At 39.5% G+C, this 21266-nt stretch overlaps 1 protein-coding gene across 5 annotated transcripts in view; it reads left to right on the top strand.

Annotated features, from left to right (window-relative positions):
- Positions 1-21266, top strand: part of ELAVL4 (ELAV like RNA binding protein 4) — a 65815-nt gene that overhangs the window by 4943 nt on the left and 39606 nt on the right. For 3 of the 5 annotated variants that reach the window (XM_018072268.2, XM_008925208.2, XM_018072272.1), the window contains exon 2: positions 17772-18012. In XM_018072268.2, the coding sequence (XP_017927757.1) occupies positions 17772-18012 (241 nt within the window). Of the gene's footprint in view, positions 1-4946; positions 5016-5163; positions 5242-17771; positions 18013-21266 lie in introns of those variants that run through there. The other 2 variants (XM_029959655.1, XM_018072273.1) reach the window with 2 other exon arrangements.

Below are 21266 nucleotides of genomic sequence, written 5' to 3'. Positions count from 1 at the left end.
AGAGCCGTGTTGTTTTGTGCTTTTTTAAAATGCCGGGAGAAGTCAAAGCCATTTATGTGAAAAATAGTATTTCTATTTTTAGACCGTATTCTCCTGGCGGAGGAGCCCGGACGTGCTCGTCTCGTCCCCTCTTTTGTGCTTTTCCTTACAGATTGTGCAAAATGGCATGATCAGACACACACAACTGCGGGGACCGGGGCTGGGGCCGCCCGCACAATACCCGGCCCTCCTGCCAGCCCCGGGATGGGGGGGCGGCGGGGACCCCCCTTCCCCCTTAATTTAACGTTTTGCAGACTTTTTGCCGCGGATATTTATTATAACCGGGGAAACAAAGCGACGGTCTTTTCCCATTCTTACAGGATTGTCTTTGTCTAGCTGCTTGTTTTGATGGGTGTAAAACAAATAAGATTAGACTGAGCAGCCGAACTGAAAGCGATAGCTGGGAGGAAAAGCCAATGAAAGGTTGCCGGGGAAACGAGCATAGGGGAAGCTGAGTGGGGGAGCAGGTGGCAATCATGTGGGAATACTGCAAACAGTGTAAAAAAAAAAAAAATCTAAAAAAAAAAAAGAAGCAGGGGCTACCTCGATTATCTCTGCTGTTCTTTGTGGCAGTCACAACTTTAATTATTCTTTATAAATAGGTGTTAATTACATTTCTGGCTCAGGCTTACAGTGATTTCTAGAAATCTGGTTTTAAGCATCTGTTCTTTCTCCTCTGCAAAAGAGGGTTATCTTTCTTTTTTTTTTTTTCCTTCCCCCTCCCTGCTGTGAAATTGTACGTGCAAAAAATTGCAAGGAATCCTGTGAGGCAGTATAAAAAAAAATGTAAATTATATTGAATGAAGTTGACAGAGGTATAATAGTGAACTCCCACAGCTGATAGCTTCTGCAAATCATTTCTTAGAATTTTCCAGCAAATGTCCCTATGAGAACAGTAGGTAGAATGAATTTACCCTAAGCAGTGATTTTGTGTTAAGTGATATTGGTATTTTTACAAAATCAGATGGTTATATGGCAGAATAATCAGTTCAGGGGAGTTCACCATATCTTAGGGTTTGTGTGCTGAGTGGAATTTACGGAAATAACGATATTATTCTTTTCTTCGTCTCCGGCCCCACCTTTAGCCACGGTCTTATTATATATTTGCTGGAGCAATATCCACTTCCAGTGTCAGGCTCCTTGTTGGCAACTCTACTTTTTAAACCACAGTTGAATATTTTGCTTGTTGTGATGGTCTCTTAATTGTAGTGGCAAACAATAATGGGAAATAGCTGGTGGTGCTAGAAGTGTTGAAAAAGCGTAGTAGACTAGTAAGTGATAGACGGTAGCGTAAAAGATATAAAAATGTGGTCGCCCAGAAAATGCTTATCTATCACACATCAGGAGGCATAAGAGAAGCAAAGCAAGAATATAGAACATGTCCTTTTTTCTGTCTTTGGATTTTCAGATATTTTTACTTTATTCCTTTCTCAGGTGCAGGGTTGCTTTGAATGCAAATTCAAGTGGGAATGGTAGTGCTTAGTTTAAATATGAATAAAAAATGTAATTCCCCCTAATAACTTGCTTTGTTTTAAGTATTGCTTCTGCTGCAGTCCTTTCTGTGAAAAAGTGATTGAACAGCCCTCTGAAAACTACACTGCTTTACAATGTAGAGGGGAGAAAAAAATCTTGAGGGTGTGTGTGCGTGTGTAAAATTCCGTATTTTACAGTCTGTGCATGTGCAGAGATGCATTCTGACATGCATTGTAGTTGTATGTGAGAGTAAAATAATTTTTCTTCTGTCCAAAACAGAGATACTGTGTTCTAAATCTGTTAACTTAGTCATGACAATAAATAAGGGTGCCTTTTATTATACACAGCTGCATTGTTTGTTTTAAGAGTCATCAGCTAGTAGTTACATTTTCATTTTCTGTTCAATTTGGTGTTTCTACAAAGATTTAAAAATAATGTAATCCTTGTTTTATGGTGCACGTGTTCCTGCTCCAATCTTCCTCTTCTCTTTGTTTTAAGATTATATTAATGAATACAGCCTGCATGTACATAGTGACATTTTCTTTCTGTGTGTAAAAGATGGCATTGTAAATCATCCTATAGAAAAATAGCTATTAAGTTAGTGAAACAGAATTAAAATTGCTACTAATATTAAAAGATTGAAATGTAAACCCTCTTTCTGTTAAGACAACAAGGTAGAGAAAAATGTGGTTGTCTTTAGACGTAACATTTTTTTTTTTTTTTTGTAATTATCTTGGTGAATTACTGGTCAGAAAGGAGGAAATCTTGCAATTGGGTATTGATGCAATGTGAATACCAGCCATCAGTTTAAAATCCTGTCCCCATGTACTCTACTTATCAAGTTCTCCTGTTAGATACAGGGATGCCTTTCCACTGGTGACTGGCTTGGTTGCCTTCTTTGCTTTCTTGCTCTTTATTAATTTTACCTTTTTGAGCTCTCTCAAACTGAGCCCGAGCTGTTGTGACAAAGGATGGTTACAATGAACTGGAAGGGGTATACTTAAAAATCCCATTTGAATGGGTTTGGAATAGTCTTCATCATCTTTATTTGGTCCTGTTAAATATTGTGACTCTAATGAAAAAATCCGGTTGCATTAATCTTACTTATATTTAACGCGTTAATTTTTTTTAAATACCTTCTAGGTTACAGGGAGCTTTTTCTCCTCAACCTTCCTACTTGGTATGCTGGGAGTGTACTAATTAAATGCAGGTTATTTTCTGTGTGTAATTGTCATACTGTTGGTACATAACCTAGAGCCACTCCACACCCCGAGGTTTTTCGAAAGAAATAAGGTATGATTGCGTCCCATGTCCTAGCAGGGGAATTTGTTGTCTTCTGTGGGAACTTGCACTTTGAAAATAATTTCAGCAAACACCTCAGGCAAGAAATGGGCAGTGGCAGAGAATATTAGAGGAAGAGAGATGCAGATAACTTGACAAATCCACTTGTCTGTTTTGGCAATCTGTGTCCACTAGACACCTCATTTACGTGGCTGGACACATTAAAATGTACATTTGTTTGTCTGTGGGACAGCTAACTGGATACATTCTGATGCACTGGCAAATACTGCAATGCAGTATTTTTTCAATGTCATTGGGGTTTTGGGGGAGAAGTGGGCGCAGACAGGCTTTTTGCAAGTGAGGTGATGTTAAAAGCCATGGTACCTCTGTAAGGGATAGGCCAGATTTTGCAAAATTTCTTTATGTGTGATGGAAAGTCACCCCTCCCCCTTGCACTCCTCTCCCTCTTAGTCTTTCTCTTTTTCTTTCCAAGTAGGATGGAGGGAAGAGATGGGTAGACATGTATCTGTGTGTGTGTTCATGCATGTGTATCTTCCCTTCTCACTTGAATGGGTGTTAAGGAAAATGCTGGGATTTGGATGAGAAGGGGAAGAGCATTTGTGTAATGTAATGCTTTCCAGTTGTTTCTGTAAATGTCCAGTTACCAGCAGTGTAGGACTTAAAGCAACTTTAAAAGCAAGGGACATTTTTAATTTTCTAAAGAATTTGGAAAGAGGATGGTAACACTCCAATTCAACAAGTACAATAGATTCAATACTAATAAAAATATTAAAGGGTACATGTACCTTGCCTTACCTTTTAAGTATGTTTAACCATTTGAGTTAATGTAAAGTGAAGATGTTGGAGAAACAGATATTCAGAGACCGCTTGCTTGCTTTTTCCCCTCAAATGATCAATCTTTACTTTCTAAAATACTGGAATATTTTAGGTGCAGGGGGCTTTTGTAGGTCACTAGCTTTACAGCAAGAAGAAGAAAGGAGGGAGAAAAGGTCTCAATGTGTCAGAGGCAGTAATTGTCTAAAATTAGCCATCTAGAAAAGGCAGGAAAGGCTTGGAGGAAAGAAGGAGGCACTAATATGTGAAACAGCACTGTGCTAGTCGGGGAGATAATGAGTGATAAATCTGAACTGGTGCAGTGGTGTGATGCCCATTAATTTCTCAGAACCTTGACTTTGCAGGTTTGTTACTCTGTTGTTCACACCTTTAATTATAACTAGTTTTGGATGATAGCTTGGGGCACTGAAGACGAGACCTTTTGTTTGTTGTTTACCGATTTAAGTATTCAGAGAGTTTGCAACAGCATTGGAACATCAGTGTTAGAAATTAAATACTTTCAGATGAGATTATAATAAGACTGCAAGTAGTTCTTGCAACTACCTAACATTGCTTTATTTGTAGCATTTTCATTGCTTGCAAAAATTCATTAGAAATCAGCTCAGCGGTATTTGGTTTATTTTTTTTATTTTCTGTCACTATAATCTGTTTTCCCTAATGGTTTTGGAGCTCCTGATGCATTATTGCTTCTTTAGGGCCCCAAAAATTAGGGAGGAAGCTGAGAGTCCATCTTACCTATTGTTCTACCCTTGACGATGTCTTACATGAGGACTTTCACCTCAGTGGCTAAGAAAATCTGTACAAGTCAGGAAATGCTGAGAACCAGTTAGGAATCGATAATTAAATGGGAAGGACAGAACATTTAAGAAAAGAATTAATTAAAACAAAGGATAACTAAACCTTTGTGTGTCCTCTCTGAAGATGGTACAGTTGCACAGTAAAATACAAACCTGGCTTTGACAATATTTAGAGGCGTGATGTATATAAAGTGCTGTAGTACGCCTTTGTTGCTAAGGCACGCGCAGTTGCGTCAGCAATGCTGTTGTGATGGGAAATTATTTGTCCTTGAATTCTGAAGGGGGGAAAAAGCATTCTTTATTTTAATATTTTAAAATTAAAATTCTTTAATTGCTATCAAAATTCTTATACGTTACTGTTGGTATTTTTCCCAGTCTGGAGACGTGCGCCGGTATTTTTCGGGATCGGGGCGGGTAGTATATGTGGTGGCTTTGGAGCGTTGAGAACTCTTGGAGGTAAAGGCGATGTGATAATGTATGTTTGTCTCAAAACAGACACAAATGACTATGGGAGGTGGCTCTCACTTGCGGTGCTTCGAGAAGGTTCCACACATAAATGCGTCTGTCCACGTAAGTGACTTTCGGTGTTGGCAGAGGGCAGCAATGCCCCTGGAGCCTCTCCAGTAGCACAAGTCCTTCAGGTCCAGCCACTCTGCTGCATGCCTGGGTGTGTTCACCGAGCCGTGGAAGGAAAACCAAACCTCTTCCTCTGGTTTTCGCTTCCCAAGGGATGTTTGGTTGAGAACGTCCCATCTGACCCTCCATGTAGAGACCAAAAAGATTTCTGCTGGAGCAGGTAACTGCACTGTGCTTGGGCCCTACCTGTTGGCTTGTAATTGCATGTGCGCTTGTTTGGAGTAGCTGACTTGTCTTCCTGAGCACTGAGAAGTATTTTCTCCCAGGTTGAGTGCTGTTGAAAAGCTTTTGTAGGGACGTAAGGGATGAAGGAAGCTTGTCCTTCTTCCTTTTCCTCCCCTTAAGAAGCTCTCATTGCGTTCTGGAAAACTAGCAAAGACAGAAATACTTACAATTAATAATTTAAGGTAGATCTGTCTCCTCTTGTAAGGTTATGTCTAATTGCCCAGCAAGGATGTGGAATTTCAGGAACTGACTCTGCTCGCTGACTCTTCTGCTGCAGGTCAGGGCAGTTACCAGAAGTCTGAGTTCCTCTGCTGCCATTAAAAGCAAAACTGATATTTGTGACTTTGAGAATTATTGTTGCTAGACTGAACTTCGTTGAAAGGTTTGACATTTGTTTAACACATGGATTAATTTAGACCTTTGATGTCTATGATGTGTTTAAGTCAACCTCTTTATAGTTGTTCTGGTTTGAGAGGGTCATAAAAAAACATGGGCAAAATACTAACAAACCTTTTTAACGAGTTGAGTGCTAATCTGGGGAGGAGGCCGTGCCTTTTCTCAGTCCTCTTCAGCTGACATGTAGACTCCCGTAGTCATCAGCAGTCTGATTTTAGATAATATATAAAATTCATGACTCAATGGCATGAAATATCCCATGTTGAAGTCACTACCCCGTGGTGAAGTGTTAAGGCTTTTTGCTTTTGAGATCAGAGGTATTTGGGAGTATTTGGCTTTTTTACCTGCTTGAAAGGTTTAAAAAATGTGACTGTTAATTGCAATACTTGTATTAATCTTCTGTTGGTCCTCCTCGATCTTTGAATGGTGGTCAGTGACTTTGCTTAACTATGTGCAGAAGAATTTGTTGGGCGAAGATTATTTCTGTAGAGCAGAAGGTACAGTCACGACACTGTAGAAGTAATAATGCAAGTAAATAAATGCTTCTTAAGTAAAAATAGTTCTAATATCATTCCTCGTATATCTTTGTTCCAAATGAAGTTACTGGCAGTAGATGAGTAGGGGGAAGTTGATTTTTAGCAGAAAGCGTGAATGCTGGAAATTCTTCCTAATATGTGTGTGCCAGCTATACTGTGACAATGTTGCTGTCGATTCCCTTCCTGTGAGAGCAGCTGTTCAGGGAATTAAACTCTTTGCTTGATGCAGAGAGTCCTGAAAAATTCAATGTGCAGCTACGGTGGTGGCTGTGGCCATTTTTAGTGTGCCCGTTGATGGGAACTAACTCCATGATCTAGCACAGTAGCATATTGTTCTTTAGACTAACTGGGCCAGGACAAAATTATCATTCTGTATTTCGTGTGCTCCGTGAGAGATTCCGGAGAGCACTTCAGAATTTGACATTGTGTTTGATAATTTATAGAGCACAGTTTATATTTAACTGTAGACACGCTAATCCAGGGGAAAAGAGTAGTATATTTTTAGAATCCTCTTTTTATTGTCTGTGCTTGTCATCATCCAACTACTGAAAGAAGCGTTAACAAATGTAGATGCTCACTGGGATAGACATTTGTTGAGTTTAATTTTCATTATTAGTCTTTGCTAAATGCAAAAGTGAATGTTATTTGTGTGATAGTCTTTGTGCTGATGGAGGAGCTTTGCAGCCACACGTAGCTGTTGTGGCCGCTGGAGGAGCCACGTTCTCCTCCAACATTTCAGTGCCAGGCTGGACCAGGACACCTGGGCTGAATGACTCTGGTCAGGGGTGCTTAGGTGATGTACTAGTTTTAATAATGACAGTGTCATTTCTGTTTGAGGTGAAACACATGGGTGGAGCGGATCCAGCTCTAAGTTTAAAGAGTCTGCCTGAGGCTGCTGAGCGTTGTTAAGGAAAGCCTGGGCAGTAGAAAGGACAGTAGCTTGGATGGTTTGACTTTAATACTCAGGCTGTTCTTATGTGCTTAAGCTCTTAAGACATTTCTGCCTGCTAATCTGTTAATGCTGCCGTACTCCCAGCTGCCTTTTGACATCTAAGCAGAATGTACTGTGTGGGGTTTGAGGCAGGGCAGCTGGGGTGGCCTGGGTACCTCCCTGTCACCAACCACCTGTACCTGAGCAGGGGCTGAGCTCGGCAGGGCTCCTGTTGGATGCTTGAGCAGAATCGTGTTTTAAACATGAGTTGATCTATGAGGTCTGCTCACCTTTTTAAGAGGAGTTTTGATATATTTTGAATTTCTTTGTGTTCAGGGGACGTTTGTTTATTTGCATAAGAATTTGGTGAATTTGAATTATCTCATTTGGAAGTTTTAGGAGGCGTCTTAGTAATTGGAATAAGGAGGGTGTTTGGTTTGGCCTGTGGCACGTTTCTCTTCCTTAGTACAGAGATTGTTTGTCTAGGATAAACCATTATGATCTGTGTTAGCCTGACCTGTGACAGGTATGTGCACATGTACTTGATATTTTGTCCTCTCTTGACGAATAATACATTATTAGTCTATGGGTAGTAGGTCTTTGGGATTAGCATAGATGCTTTCATGCCTGAGATTGATTGTTTGAATTTAAGTATTACTGAGATATTTATCCCATACAGTATATTAAAACTTACTCTTATTTGAGCCATTTTGTAGCTATTTGTTAGACCATCAGAGTAAACAGCTGCCTTTTCTTACTAGAAAGTAATTTCTGATTATTTTTCCACCAGAAATTTGTCAAGTCCTCAACTGCTGTTACCTGTTCATTACCTTTAAGATGGTGATGACCGTATTCCTTCCAGTAATTCATTGTAACTTTGTCTATTGTAGGTATGTTACAGAAGCAAGAAGGTCTATATTTTGTGAGAAGTGTGTTTCCATAAGCAATATTAGTGTGGTACGGGGCTGTAGACTAACAGGGGAATGGTAGAAAAGATGTAAATTTATTTCTTATTACTAATACGGCTAAGTTTTAAGAGAAATGCACTGTTGGTTTGCAGCAAGCAAACATTTCTAATGATAGAGATAGGACTTAGCTGAACATCACAGTTTCTATTTTGGGGTCTATCTCGCTGAGACCTGCAAGCAGCAGTATCCATAGAGATGCTGTTGCCAGCAGTCGAGATGTACACATGTTGATTAGTGTTTCCTAATTGCGTTTACCAGTGTGTCTTCATTAAGGTCCTGTTGAGGACAGAGCCTTAAAACATCTTGAATGGGGCATGTGTTTTGCAAAGCCATCCATTCCTGCCTAATGTAAGCCTGTCTTTGCATGAAAAATACATGGGCAACATTTTCACAAGAGCTTATGGCTTACGAGCTGAAATCCTATTGCAGTGAACATTAATGAATCTTAAATCACTTAAGGGCTTCTGAAAATTGTAGCTTTTTGTTTCTAGAACTTCAGTAGAAATAACAGCAGTGGGGGGTTGGATGTTCCTAGGCTTCACGGAGAGCCTGTGCTGTCCTTGCTTTGCTTTGCCTTCTGGTAAGTAGATGTTTTTAGGTTTTGCTATGGCTTGTAATACAGCGTTCACTGTCTAAACTCTCGGGGTTGCAAATGATTCTAGATTATTTTCTTAAAGGGAAAAAAACATAAAGTGGAATTGTGACAGGTCTACAGCAGCTGAAGACTTGCAGCTGTCTGCTTCTTACATGAAGATGTACGTACCCGTGGGAATCTGTGCGTCAGTACACGGTGCAACATGCATATTCCCAAGTCAGTAATATAATTCAGTTACAGATTAGCAATATATAACTCAGTAATATAGTCAGTAAACCACACAAGTAAGTAGTGATTAGGAAACAAAACAGAGCTAAAAATAAAATGCAGAAAGTAACCAGAAATATAAAAATACTTTCTCAATTTCCTTTGCTTTCATTTCAGTGTATTTTTAGGCTGTATGTCCTTTAGACTGAGGATCTGTCTTAAATGTTGATCTCTACCATGCTCTTGTCTTGTCTAGTATCTAGGCTTTTGAGACCCTCTTCAATCTTTCAGGGTTTGCCTCATGTATTTAATGCTTTTGGTGTATCTTTTATCACCCTGTTAGCACAGACTTTAAATACGGTTTTTTTTAGTCACCATCTCTTTTTCAAGAGGGACAGTGCAGTCACTGGGAGACCTCTTGCCTCTGATATCTCTCTAATAAACTGCAGTCTGTGGAGAAAGAGGATGTTTTCATCAAATTTTGGCTTGGAGCGTCAATCAAAGAAAGATTTTTTTGCTGAGACTGTTTTTTCAGACTCCTTTAGCCTTTGTATGTATCTTGAGAGAACAAGTAGTAGCCTTGGTGAAAAGCCAGGAGGGAATAAGAAGCAATCCAGAATCATGAAATGAATAAAATAAAGCCCTTGTAAAAGTTTAGGTACAGACTTGCCTGGTATGAATTTGGCAGAAGTAGAAGAGTGATTGAAGAGGAAATAAATGTTCCTACAGAACTTAGAGCCTGACCACGTTGCCTTTATTCCAGTTCAAAAGTAGTACAGACCTCTGCGCCGAGGCGGCTGGTGACCCCCAGAGATGCAGGTGGGCAGGAGCCTTTGATGACTGTGTCCCAATACAGAAGTAGGACACCTCCCTGTCACCAGCCTTTGTTGTGGCCTGTGGATGCAAGGGCTTGTAAGGGTTTTTAACCTGAGCTATTTGGGTAACCTGTCTAACAGACAGGACACATCTATTTTTCTCTCCGGGTGTTTTTGATGATGGCTTTCTCCAGAACTCTGCTCCAGAGCAGTGTTTGAATGCTGTGAAATCAAGGCTGTGTTCTCCCATATCTTCCTATGGTAAATCATGTTTGATGGCAGAAATGATAACAAGCACATTCTGATAAAACCATTCTAAATAAAGAAGTGGGTAGCTGGCTGGCATTCTGGAAGTCAGTTTGTGGTAGTGAAAAAATGACCTTGACACAGGGGCAGCAGCAAACTTCTATGTCCATCACCTATTCTAGTTTTCCTCACCATTTCACTAGTGCTGTTGCTGTAGACTTTGATAAGGTATTTGGAGTACACCTAAGAACAGAGCCAAACACCTCTGAGGTTTCCAACAGGCATAGTTTCTCCACAGTCTTTGCAAGAGGTGAGGAACCTGGAAACAGCGGTGGAAAGGGAAGCCCAGTAGAAATTCATAAAGAACCTCAAAGTCTCTGAGTTCAGGTAGTACTTAAGACAGAGTTACAACTATGTTCTGCTTCCAGAAGAGCAGAATTGTTGTCCTTACAGATGTGCTGTGCAGCGCTTTGCTGTGCTTCCCAGAAGTCAATGTGCATGGAATCATTGTCCACGCATCTGCTCTCCAGTCCTGTGTGTTTCCTCTGTGCCTTACGGAGTGCGGAGCTGTATGTATAATTGTAGTTCTCCTCCTCCTCCAGGTTCTTGCCCCCAGAGCAGCTGTAGGAAGAGTAAAAAGCCGTACGAAGTGTGTGATATGGCGCCTTTGTTCCTACCTGTGTGGTTATTGAATGTGTAGTTCCATGAGGGGTTTCCTCTACTGCTCAGTTAGTAGTTACTGATGTTGAAGTAGTTGTGGCTTATTTTGGTGTCTCCTTTTTCTCCCCACTCATTCCCTTTTTGTCCTCGAAATCAAATGCAAAACTGTAGAGTCTGTACTTCATGGGAACAGAAGACATTTATCTGAAACTCTCTCAAAGAAAATGTGATTTGGTGCATCATTACACCAGTTTGCTTTTTGAGAAAGTTGTTAGGAGTTCTGTAGAGGACCTTATCACTGGGCCAGGTTTGAGGGCATGGTGGTGTATTATGGAGCTGTCACAGCTTACCGTGTAACTTCCAACAGTTTACCTAGATACTTTTGCTCTGGTTTGATTTTTCACTTCTGCAGAACATGGAATAAAAGTAACAGATTTTGCCTTTCTGGTTTTTGTAACAGTGTTGGTACAGCAGCAGTCCCTGCCCTTACTACCCATTTGTACAGCACAACTTGGTGCTGCTATCGTTTCTATCCTTCAGGCACTGCTGTGATAACAAGTAATATTGCCAATAAATTTTGCATTTGTTTCACTGCAGACTGGGGACAGAATATCTTGTTTTAGCATATTCACACAAAAACCTATAATGGACTGGCTCAAGATAAACTTAGCTATTAAAGAAAATAATTTCCTCCTTTATTTGAACTGAAGCTTGCGTCTTAAAACGAGTGCATTTGTTGTCTTCTCCATTTGGATCATTTGTGTGCTCTATGCAATTATTGTGGCACCCATAAATGTGAATTTGCTGAAAATGTTTGAATGCCATTTCAACCTGAGTGCAGCACACTCAAAGCAAGTAAAACAACTGTATCTGTGCTGTGAGAGCCACAGACTGCTAGTTTTCTGAGTTGATATTTTCAGCGGTATCTATATTTAAAATATTAAATAAGACTTCTACTTGAAGGAAGGTAAAGATGGAGCATGAGTGGTGAACATGTCAAAATATGGAGTGTTAGATAATGATTTGTTTCTGAAATATTGGATTTCCCTCCAGGCAGATTTACCCAAAAGCTTCGTTTTCCTCCTTTATTTCATGTTCATGATGTATTTATTAGGTAAATAATAGCAAAGTCTAGTTGTGCAGTACATAAGCATTAATAAAAATGTAGTTGACAGTGAAATTTGACAGTTGTGTTACAGTTAAGAAAATCTGTACTGGAGCTGCACACAGAGCATCATTTGCCTCTCCTAAGGTCACCTTAGAAAGAAGCCCAACGTGAGGTCTGCAGGAGGTTCAGGTGCACCTACTTCTTGCTCTGGCTGGAGTTGTGGTTTTGAACCAGTGAAGACTTAAAATCACTGTCCTTTTCCTTTAACACCCCTAAGGGAAGGTGGTATGATGTCTTCTAAACATTTTATGATCCAGTGTCTCGTTCTACAAAAACGTGCTAAATCCTCATGGAGTGAGTCTCAGGGAGTGCATCTGAAGGTGGGGTGGGGAGTGCAGTGGCTGGTCCAGGGCTGAGCGACCTCGTCTTGGGTGTTCTGATGTATTTTCGGCTCCATTCCCACAGATCAACCTGGCTCTGGCATGGCTGTTCGTGGCTCAGCAGATGGGAAGGCTGTGGATGGATTGGTCAGGCAGCTCCTGTAAATGGGGGTTTTCCAACCTGCAGAAAAGTTCTAGAGGAGCAGAGGCTTGTACTGTGCTGACTTCAATTCAAAAGAGCAGATTTGGTGGGAGTTAAAGCGTGTTTCTCATTGTAGAAGGAAAACCTTTGTGAATCTGTGTTTATTTTCTTTGAGAGGTTTTGTTTGTTTCTTCTTTTGTCATCGTTTTTCAGGAGATGGCTGTGGGACCTCTGCCATGGCACCATTTGTTTTCACTTGTAAAAGCAAACAACTTGCAATGCTAATTAAAGAGCTTTTTTAGATAAAGTAAGAGCTTTGCATTATTTATCTAAACTCTTTTTTATGGGAAAATGTTCTGAGTTTGTTCATTAATGAACACTTAGAAATAATATAAAATTAGACCTCATGAATTCTTCATGAGGTGTAATTTGCCATGATCATTTTTCTTGGCATTTAGGTGCTGTGAACAGTTCATTATTCATAGCTAACTTTTTTGACTTCTGAGTCCTCAAAATGGATATGTCTGCATGAATTTTCTGGGTTTTAAAGTTTTTTCCCGATTTTGATTTTAGGAGAAGATTGTTTGTGGTATGTTTAAAAACACTTCTCTTTAGTGCCTATAAATAACACTTATTCTTAAGATCCTTAATTGTGACTTTTTTTTTTTATACATACCAAATCAATTTCTGTTTATTGTGGAATATGGGCAGTGGAGTACACATAATTCAGATGGCAAGAATGGGTGCTGATTATTTGCTGAACACCAACTCCGTTCAGTGTATGTATGTGGCAGTCTCAGTTCAACATTCAGACCTTCTTTTAGACTGCTGAGAACAAATTTGGTAAATAAAAAAAATGTTTATTTACATTTATCGAGCCATTGGCTATTGCTTCTGCATGCAGTAGGGGGATAAGGCTGTCTTAGTCTGTGGGTAGTTTTCTAAATGATTGATTAACTGTGCTTTGTAATGGTAGATGGATGTCACACATTTACTGTAATAACTGAAGATTAGTGTCAGTTACTCTGGCTTGTAATAGTTTGTAATTGTAATAGTTGTGTTTATGCACACAGGTATTGTTTGCATTATTGTTGGAGCTAATATTTCAGCAGGAGTAAATTGAAATTGAATTAATTGAAAAAAAAACAACGAAGATATGATAGAAGTATTTCTGAAACATTAGTAATGTGGGAGTTGCTCTAATGGATATTTGTGGCTGATACTCTGTGGGAGGGGTTATACCAAGCCTTTTGGTAAGCAGTGTTTTGCAAAACACTGGCAAAGCTTATGTTGTCTTCCCCAAAGCATTTCTTTGTGAAATCTGTCAAACTAAAATACCTCTTGCTTTGCTGATAACATTACCATAGTGAGAAAAGTAGTGCACCAGGAAGTCATCATTTTTAAAAGCAGCAGTCTGAAAAACATGCAGAATTTGAAATAGGGGTTGCCTTTAACTTAAAAATTGCAGTCTTCAAATTCTGTCACAGATAGTATTTTTCAGTGTTACAGAGTATTCAAATTATTGGTGGCTAAATGATCAAATGTCTATTAGCAGTAACTGCAGTTTATTCTTCAGAGATACGGTTACCCTGTATATAGAATATTGTATTGCAGTACTGGGAGTCTGACAAGTTATTGCCAAAAAAAAAAAATTAAAAAAAAAGGCATCTTTGTACCAGTAGCATGTGAATGTCATCAGACATGACATTTGCACTGTAATATTTCAAGACCAGTAGTAGCTGCCTAAATTGGGTCAGAGAAGGTCTACAAAAAGAGGTGTTGCTCAGAGCACAGAGGTATTGCTAATTTTACATGGGTATAGAGCTTTAATACTAATCTTCAAGATAATAATAATCTTCAGTATATTTTGTTTTTAAAAAATTAGGGTAGGGGTTAAGTCACTGTTAAATTTTCCACATTTGTTTTACCTGTATCTGAATAAGCCCTTGATGAGTTAGACAGAGTTACAGCCTCCTTTAATATTTTGATAGAATTGGACTGCTGCCCAATACTTTCCTATATTTAAAGAAGTTATTACCAGTAATTAAAACCTAGTAAGTTAACTACCTGTCCCAGAAACGGGAGTATCAATTTCAAAAATGTTCGTGTTGTGATGCAGGTATTGAATTAAAAATGTAAATCTTAGTGTTGTGGATAGAAGAAAAGAAAACCATACAGGGAATGTCATGTTGAAATCTATTTGAATAAATAATGTTACTCTTATGTAATGTGCTGACTGATGTGGAATCAACAGCTACTTAATATTAAAAACAGTCATCGACAATAAATGTCCCAGTGCATGCACACTGAACTCTGCACAGGGTTTGAGCACCAGACATGCCGGGGAGAGGACTGAATGTTTGGAAAGGAGAGCTAGGACTTACCTTTTTGTTAACATTAATAATTTAAGTGTTTACCCGTCACGAGAATCAGTATGTACAGCTAAAGTAAGTATTATTCCTTTGTGCCCGTAAGAACTTTGAATGCAAGCTGTGGTATGTAACTGCTTTTGCACAGAAATCCATTCTAAATGGAGACTTAAAATTATGCAGTAAAAAAAAAATAAATCTGAAATTTGTTATTAGAAATGCTTTTAATAATTTTTCAAGGTTTCTCTGTATCCATTGTCTCTTTTTTAATATAGCAAGTCCATTTTCAGTAACCTATGACTTGGCAATAATTTAAAGGGCAAATAAGTGCCTCGGTTTTCCTTTGTACTGTTAAAAAATCAGGAAAACTTAATTGGAGTTGAGAGTAACTAGGAAAAAAACCTGGCACCTGGTGCAAAATTAGTTTATGCCAAGATACTTTGAAGTATATGAGGAAATGTACTTGTTCAAGAACAGATTTTTACCGAGCAGCTTACTCTTAATGTTCTAAATGTGTTAAATGTCTGAGTTGAATTCTGTTCCTTTGCTTGGTGTGGAAGGTATGCATGCTGAAAACGAACTAAAAAGCATTGCAAAATGCCTAAGTAGGACACCAGGCAGTTTCGAATTTTGTTTTCTTTCACATATTTTTTAAAAGATCCAGCGTTATTGTCTACTGTGGGGAACTATAGATAGCTTTTGTGTCTGTTGCTAATAATAGATGATGTACCTTCCTCGGTGTGTTGTGCTGAAGTCCTGCTTCTGCTGTAACTGAAACCCATGGTGTGGTATTCCTGCTGGCTTCAGAAGGGCAGGATCAGTCCCCAAAAGTGCAGTTTATCTTGTGGGTTATGTTGGGAAGAATATGGTCCAGTGATGTAAAGGCACATGGAAAGCTGCGGTTAACCATGTCAGCTGCTTCGCTCATCTTCTGACTACGTGTTAGCATCAGAAGTGGAATTTTTTTCCCCCAATTTTAATCAAGTTGATGCAGATCCAGCCTATATGAGCAGGCTGTGCTGAGCTGAGGTGCACTAGCCTTGGGGTGTGAACCCCAGCCCCGCAGCAAAGCTTAGAGCCGGTGTCTGCTGTGGGGTCACGGAGGTGCAGAGATCAAAGGATGATCTTCCTGCTGGAATCCCCAGCTAAACAGATTTGGCAGCATCTGAAGCATTTAGTAGTATGTGTGAGTAAATACATGTATGAAATTGGATTGAAGAAGGGATGTATGGCCGATAGGTGAAAGGGGAAATCTTGAAGGAAGAGCGTGGGGCTGGCACAGCTTGGCCGAGGATGTCAGCAGCGCTTGGTGCCACGTGGCTGGTAAAATTGGCAGGGGGACTCTGGTTTGGATGTGCCCATGTCTTTCAAGAAGTGACTATTTTTGTGCAGTTTATTTTCCAAATGATTCTGCTGTATGGTTTAAGGCATTTCTGTTAAGCACAATGTGACAAGGCTTCTTTTTATTTAAAAGCTGTTAAACCAAGTAGCTATTCCTGGGCTTGATAATAAAAAATAATGGTAATTCAAAACTTATTTCCATTGATAAAAAAGAGGGTTATTTCCTAAATGAGATATTAAACTAACACTGAAGCATTTCAATTAAAAAAAAAAGACATGACCAGAATATAACCTATTTAGACTCTGAGCCACCCTCGTGCTGTTAATTTTAGAATATACACCCTTTTTTTGGTGTGTGTGTGTGTATGTCTCCATCCTCCTGAATTACAGGCCTAATTTGTCACAACATGTACCTCCCTGGATTTAAAAAAGAAAGCAAATTAAGTCTTGAGTAATTATAATAATTACAGGATCAGAAGAATACCAGGTTCAGAGTGTGATGCCTTAGCCCTCTGTTCTCCTGTGTTTATCCCTGTCCCTGGGCAGTGGAATCTCCTGCCTGGGGCAGCAGTTTGGATCCCTGTCTCAGTCATTGATGGAAGGAGACTGAGCCTGTCACAGGGTTATCTTCGATATGAGATACCAGTGAAGCTGCACATCACAAACTTCACAGTAGGCAGCAAAAACCACCATTTGCTTTAATTTATCTATATTTGAGACTAAGATGATGTCCTTCCTTTGTCAGCAGTGGCAACAGTAAAGACAGGCTGGAAGCCACGGTAAAGCAAATAAGATAGAAAAAGCTTGAAGTACCCAGGTTTTTCTGCTTCCTTTGTCTGCTTGTGCAGTATTTGGATGAAAACTTGTGTTCTGCAGATAAACATGCAGGCAGCTTTGCTCACGTGATGGGTGGCACTGGTGACAATGGGACTACTGTCCTGCAACGCACTTTGCTAAGCTGGGTTCTTATTTATCGTTTTTTGGAAAGGTCTGTTTGAGTTCCTTCTGTGAAAATTTGAGTTTCACATTTCAAGATAGATGTGCTTGTTATAATTCCAGCCTGCACCTGTGCCTGATAAGCCCTTCTCTGATTAAACCTTTTTGATTTCAGTAAATATCTGAAGACCTTTGTATCTCTGAAGATTGCAAATCTAGGGCTTTATTATTTAAAGAGGTGTCAGTTCGTTAGTGGAAAATATAGATGGAGAATATAGGTCATCACTGGAACCAGTAAGTGGTATATCTTGGGACACTGAGTTTATTAATTGAAGGCAGTCTGAATGATGACACGGTGCAGATTGACTGTGCCTGGTTAATGTTGTTGTCATTGCACTCTGTGATACAGTTATTAAATAGGTAAAATATTTTACCTTTTCATATAAAGCCATACACTTAGTTCATCTGATTTAATGGAACTATAATTTTAATTATGATTATTACCTTAAATTATAATTAAATTTATGTGGTTTAAATTTACATTTGTGAAAATGGCTGCGTGATGAAAGCAGAAATCAGCTTCGCATTAACAAAAAAAGAAGGTTTTTTAACTGCATCTTAGTATATGCTCACAGCCAAAGACTAGCATGACCTACTTTGCAACAATAACAGAGGAATCAAGCCGCGTTTTTTTGTTGAAGTATCTAAATTGGCCACAAATGCTACCTACTCATTCGTTTGTGAGTATCTTTAAAAATAGCTATTGTATCTATGAAACTTAAAGGTGGTTTTTTTTCCCCTTTCTCTTTTTTTTTTTTTTTTTTTTTTGCTGTAGATAATTAGCACCATGGAGCCTCAGGTGTCGAATGGCCCTACTTCCAATACAACCAATGGACCCTCCAGCAACAGTAGAAACTGCCCTTCCCCCATGCAGACAGGGGCTGCTACAGATGACAGCAAAACCAACCTCATAGTCAACTATTTACCCCAGAACATGACCCAGGAGGAGTTCAGGAGTCTCTTTGGGAGCATTGGTGAAATCGAATCCTGCAAGCTCGTGAGAGACAAAATCACAGGTAAGCGCTTCCTGCTGTAGATTTTACCTGCACCGGGGTCAGTTTACGTTTGGGGACAGCAAAACCTTAGTGCTTGTGTTGCAAGTGCTTAGCACAGGGGATGCTGCAGATACAGTGGTAAACTTCTTCAAATGGCAAGCCTTTAGTTTTCAGTGCTGCACACGGGATCCAGAACAGCTGAGAAGCCCCTCACCTTTCAGCTTCTGTACAGATCTGAGGGGAAGTCTGAACATTGCCAGCCTGGATGGGTGTAACACTGTGCAACTGCTTGCAGGAGAGCTCAGATGAAGGCTTTACCTTCCTGATCGTTCTCATTTTTATTTAACATTGACTTGTAGTCAGAATAGCTCGAGCCAACTGACTCTTCCTAATTCTGACTCTCTTATTGGAGCTTCACTTATACCTTCATTAAATTTTTGCTTGTTGAAGAACACTGTAACCTAAGATCATTCTGCATGCCCATCACAGCTTCTTGACCATGATGTTCTGAACAGCAGTGAACTGTAGTTGGGACACACTGCTCTGAATTTCGTTTGGGCATTTGTAGATACTGATTAATGAACGGTTTCCCAAATACATTTTAATGTGCTGTGATCATTTTTTTGTGTGGAATGGCACCCGTTGGTAGGTGCTTTCAGAACAAAAGCCTCCCCACTACAGATGCTGCCTCAAGGAGCAGAGATGTCTGCACTGTCACTAGGGGAGGTGTGGATGGGTGCAGATGCACCTTGGCTGCTCCGTATCCTTGCTGCTGCAGCTGGGAATTTACTGGTGCACAAGATGATGGGATGAACCATCAGCTTTTATTGCTTGCTTTATAGGTTAGTTTTATAGGCTGTGTGTCTACTCACACCGTAGGTGGGGAGCAGCTGAAATTTCACTGCTGTTCAGTGCATCACCAGCACTGTTATGTTTAGCACAGATCAGCAGCCTCGGGAGTGAAAGGGTTCCGGAAAAGGAGGCAGCTCCTCTCAGGTGCACTCCTGGTAACTTGGGTGTGTGCTCTGTGGAAAGAGGCACCGTGGAAAGATGAGGAATTAAAATGCAAATCTTCATACCTACTTCTACAACATCCTGGCAGCCGTTGTATTGGCAGCGTTAGGATGATCTGCTTAGTGCTTTTCGACATGCAGTGCTTTTTTATTTATTTCCTGACGTACAGCAATGCTCTACTTGAACACAAGGCACATAACAAATGGCAGTAGCTGCAGGGCAGCTCAAGTCCTCACAAGTGTAGTCCAGCAGAGCTTTCTTTAGCACATTGACTATGATGTATCTATTGCAATTTATCTTGTGATTTGGCCACAGCTTTGGGCATTTTAAAAGGAAGAAGATTGAAAAATAGAATTTACTTATTTATTTTTTTACTGTTTTTCTACATACTGTTGTTTCTCTTCTATCTGAGAAATATAATTGCAGTTTAGTTCAGTTATTTCAGACAGAAGTGAATACCTAACCTTCATCTGCAGGAGTCCAGTGTGCCTAGCTTGGATTTTGATCATGGCAGGTCTTGTGTTTCATGAGTACCATATCCCTCAAATTCATGATTATTTCCTAGCAATAGAATTTCAAGACTTCAGATATTCACTGTTGTTTTCGTAGGGAATTGGCTGTCTTTGGATGGAGAGCCATTACTTCATCAGCTAGGAACAGTATTCGTTTTGTTTCATTCCATCTCCAGGCTTTTGTCTCTTTTTGTATTTGAAGATGTGAGAATTTTGCTATATGGTCATCTGACATATTCTTGGGTAGTCTTTTTGCCTGTGCTCTCTTTCAGTGCAAAGTCCATAAGTCTTCGATCACTAAAATATTTTAAAGGAACCGTTCTTTAAAAAAACCTTACGCAGAGACCTCAAGGACATCACCCCTACATGTTGTTTCAAGAAATGATACAAGTACTAAAGAACCCAATTTGCAAAAAAAAAAAAAAAAAAGTCCTCCAAATTATTTGTGCTGTATTTGAAAACAGAATTTCATCTGCTAGGGTTTCAGGCCTGTTTTCAAGGCATTGTGCAACATTACTAAATTTGAGGATGCATGTTCATTGCTCAGATTGAATTCAAAGTTAGTAAATCAAATGCAGTTCTCTGCCAGAAGCAGTTCATGTTTTAAAGGTTCTTAGAACATGGAGAGTAACAAAATGGAAATGCACTGAGGTCATACCCAGCTCATCTTTCCAGATCATCACTATATCTGTTCTTCATTATGCTCCTGGTTGGGTTTTTTTGGGGACAGGAAGGGTGAAGTATGCCAGTAGGCTGTAACAGGGATGACTGGCGGCTTTTCAGGGGTTCTTTGCTTTTTCCTTGTTAAAAATCGATGTGGGTATTTTTTTTAACAGTGAAAACTGTATTGCAAAAAACACCAGTAAATTCTGAAGCTATTGCTGAAATGGTGAAGATTTGAAACAGTGTAGCTTTTATCTGCTTTTGGATTTTTTATAGTTTTTGTTGACATTTTGGCCTCTTTTTTAATAAATCTTATCTGAGCAAGTTCTGTTCTGTTATGCCTCTAAACAAGTGGTGTTCTGTTAAAAATCTGTTTTGTCTTCATATATATGAAGTTTGCCTCCTTGCCGAGCTAAAATATCAGGTAAATAAAAGAAGAAAAAGTTAGCTGTAGGGGGAGGTTGCTTCAAGAAAAATAGAAAAGGTCATAAACTGAATCATGATTGAATAGTTATCCTGGCAAAACCATGGTAGAAAATCTCAAATGTATTTCTCAGGCTAGGTAGGATTGAATTGGTTCATGTAAAAGGTTCCATTTCCCCTGTGAAGGAGCTGCACAGATTTTTGTGGAATAATGTTAAGTCTTCCAGAATGTTTTTGGTTTTTTTCGAGGAGTTCAAAGGTGTAAAGCAAGTCTGTTAAACTCACAGGATCTCTGATAGAATTCATGACCTGAACTCTTATTAAAAATGGGTTAAACAATATATGTCAGGAATAGTCACCTGCTCAGTCTTCTTGCAGTCTTAGAACAGTAGTAGGAGTTTTTAATAAAATTGGTTTGTGATGTTACCCCCTCGCTTTGGAAAGACACATGTTTAAACAAGCATATTCCTTCACTAAAATACTATGCTAATTTGGTAGTACACCGTACTGAGTTGAATAGGAATGACAGCTTCAAAGACAGCCTTTAATTTGGTATTCAAAACCAAAATCGTAAACTTCGGTTTTGTTTGGTAGCTTCTCAGAACAGGCAGGATATACAGAAGCATTTTTTAAAGATGCTGATGACTTGAGAGAGGAGATGGA

This window comes from Manacus vitellinus, unplaced genomic scaffold (genome assembly GCF_001715985.3).
Source record: "Manacus vitellinus isolate BGI_N305 unplaced genomic scaffold, ASM171598v3 scaffold_21_pilon, whole genome shotgun sequence".
Classification (NCBI taxonomy): Eukaryota; Metazoa; Chordata; class Aves; order Passeriformes; family Pipridae; genus Manacus; species Manacus vitellinus.
This window is presented reverse-complemented; position numbering and strand designations above follow the sequence as displayed.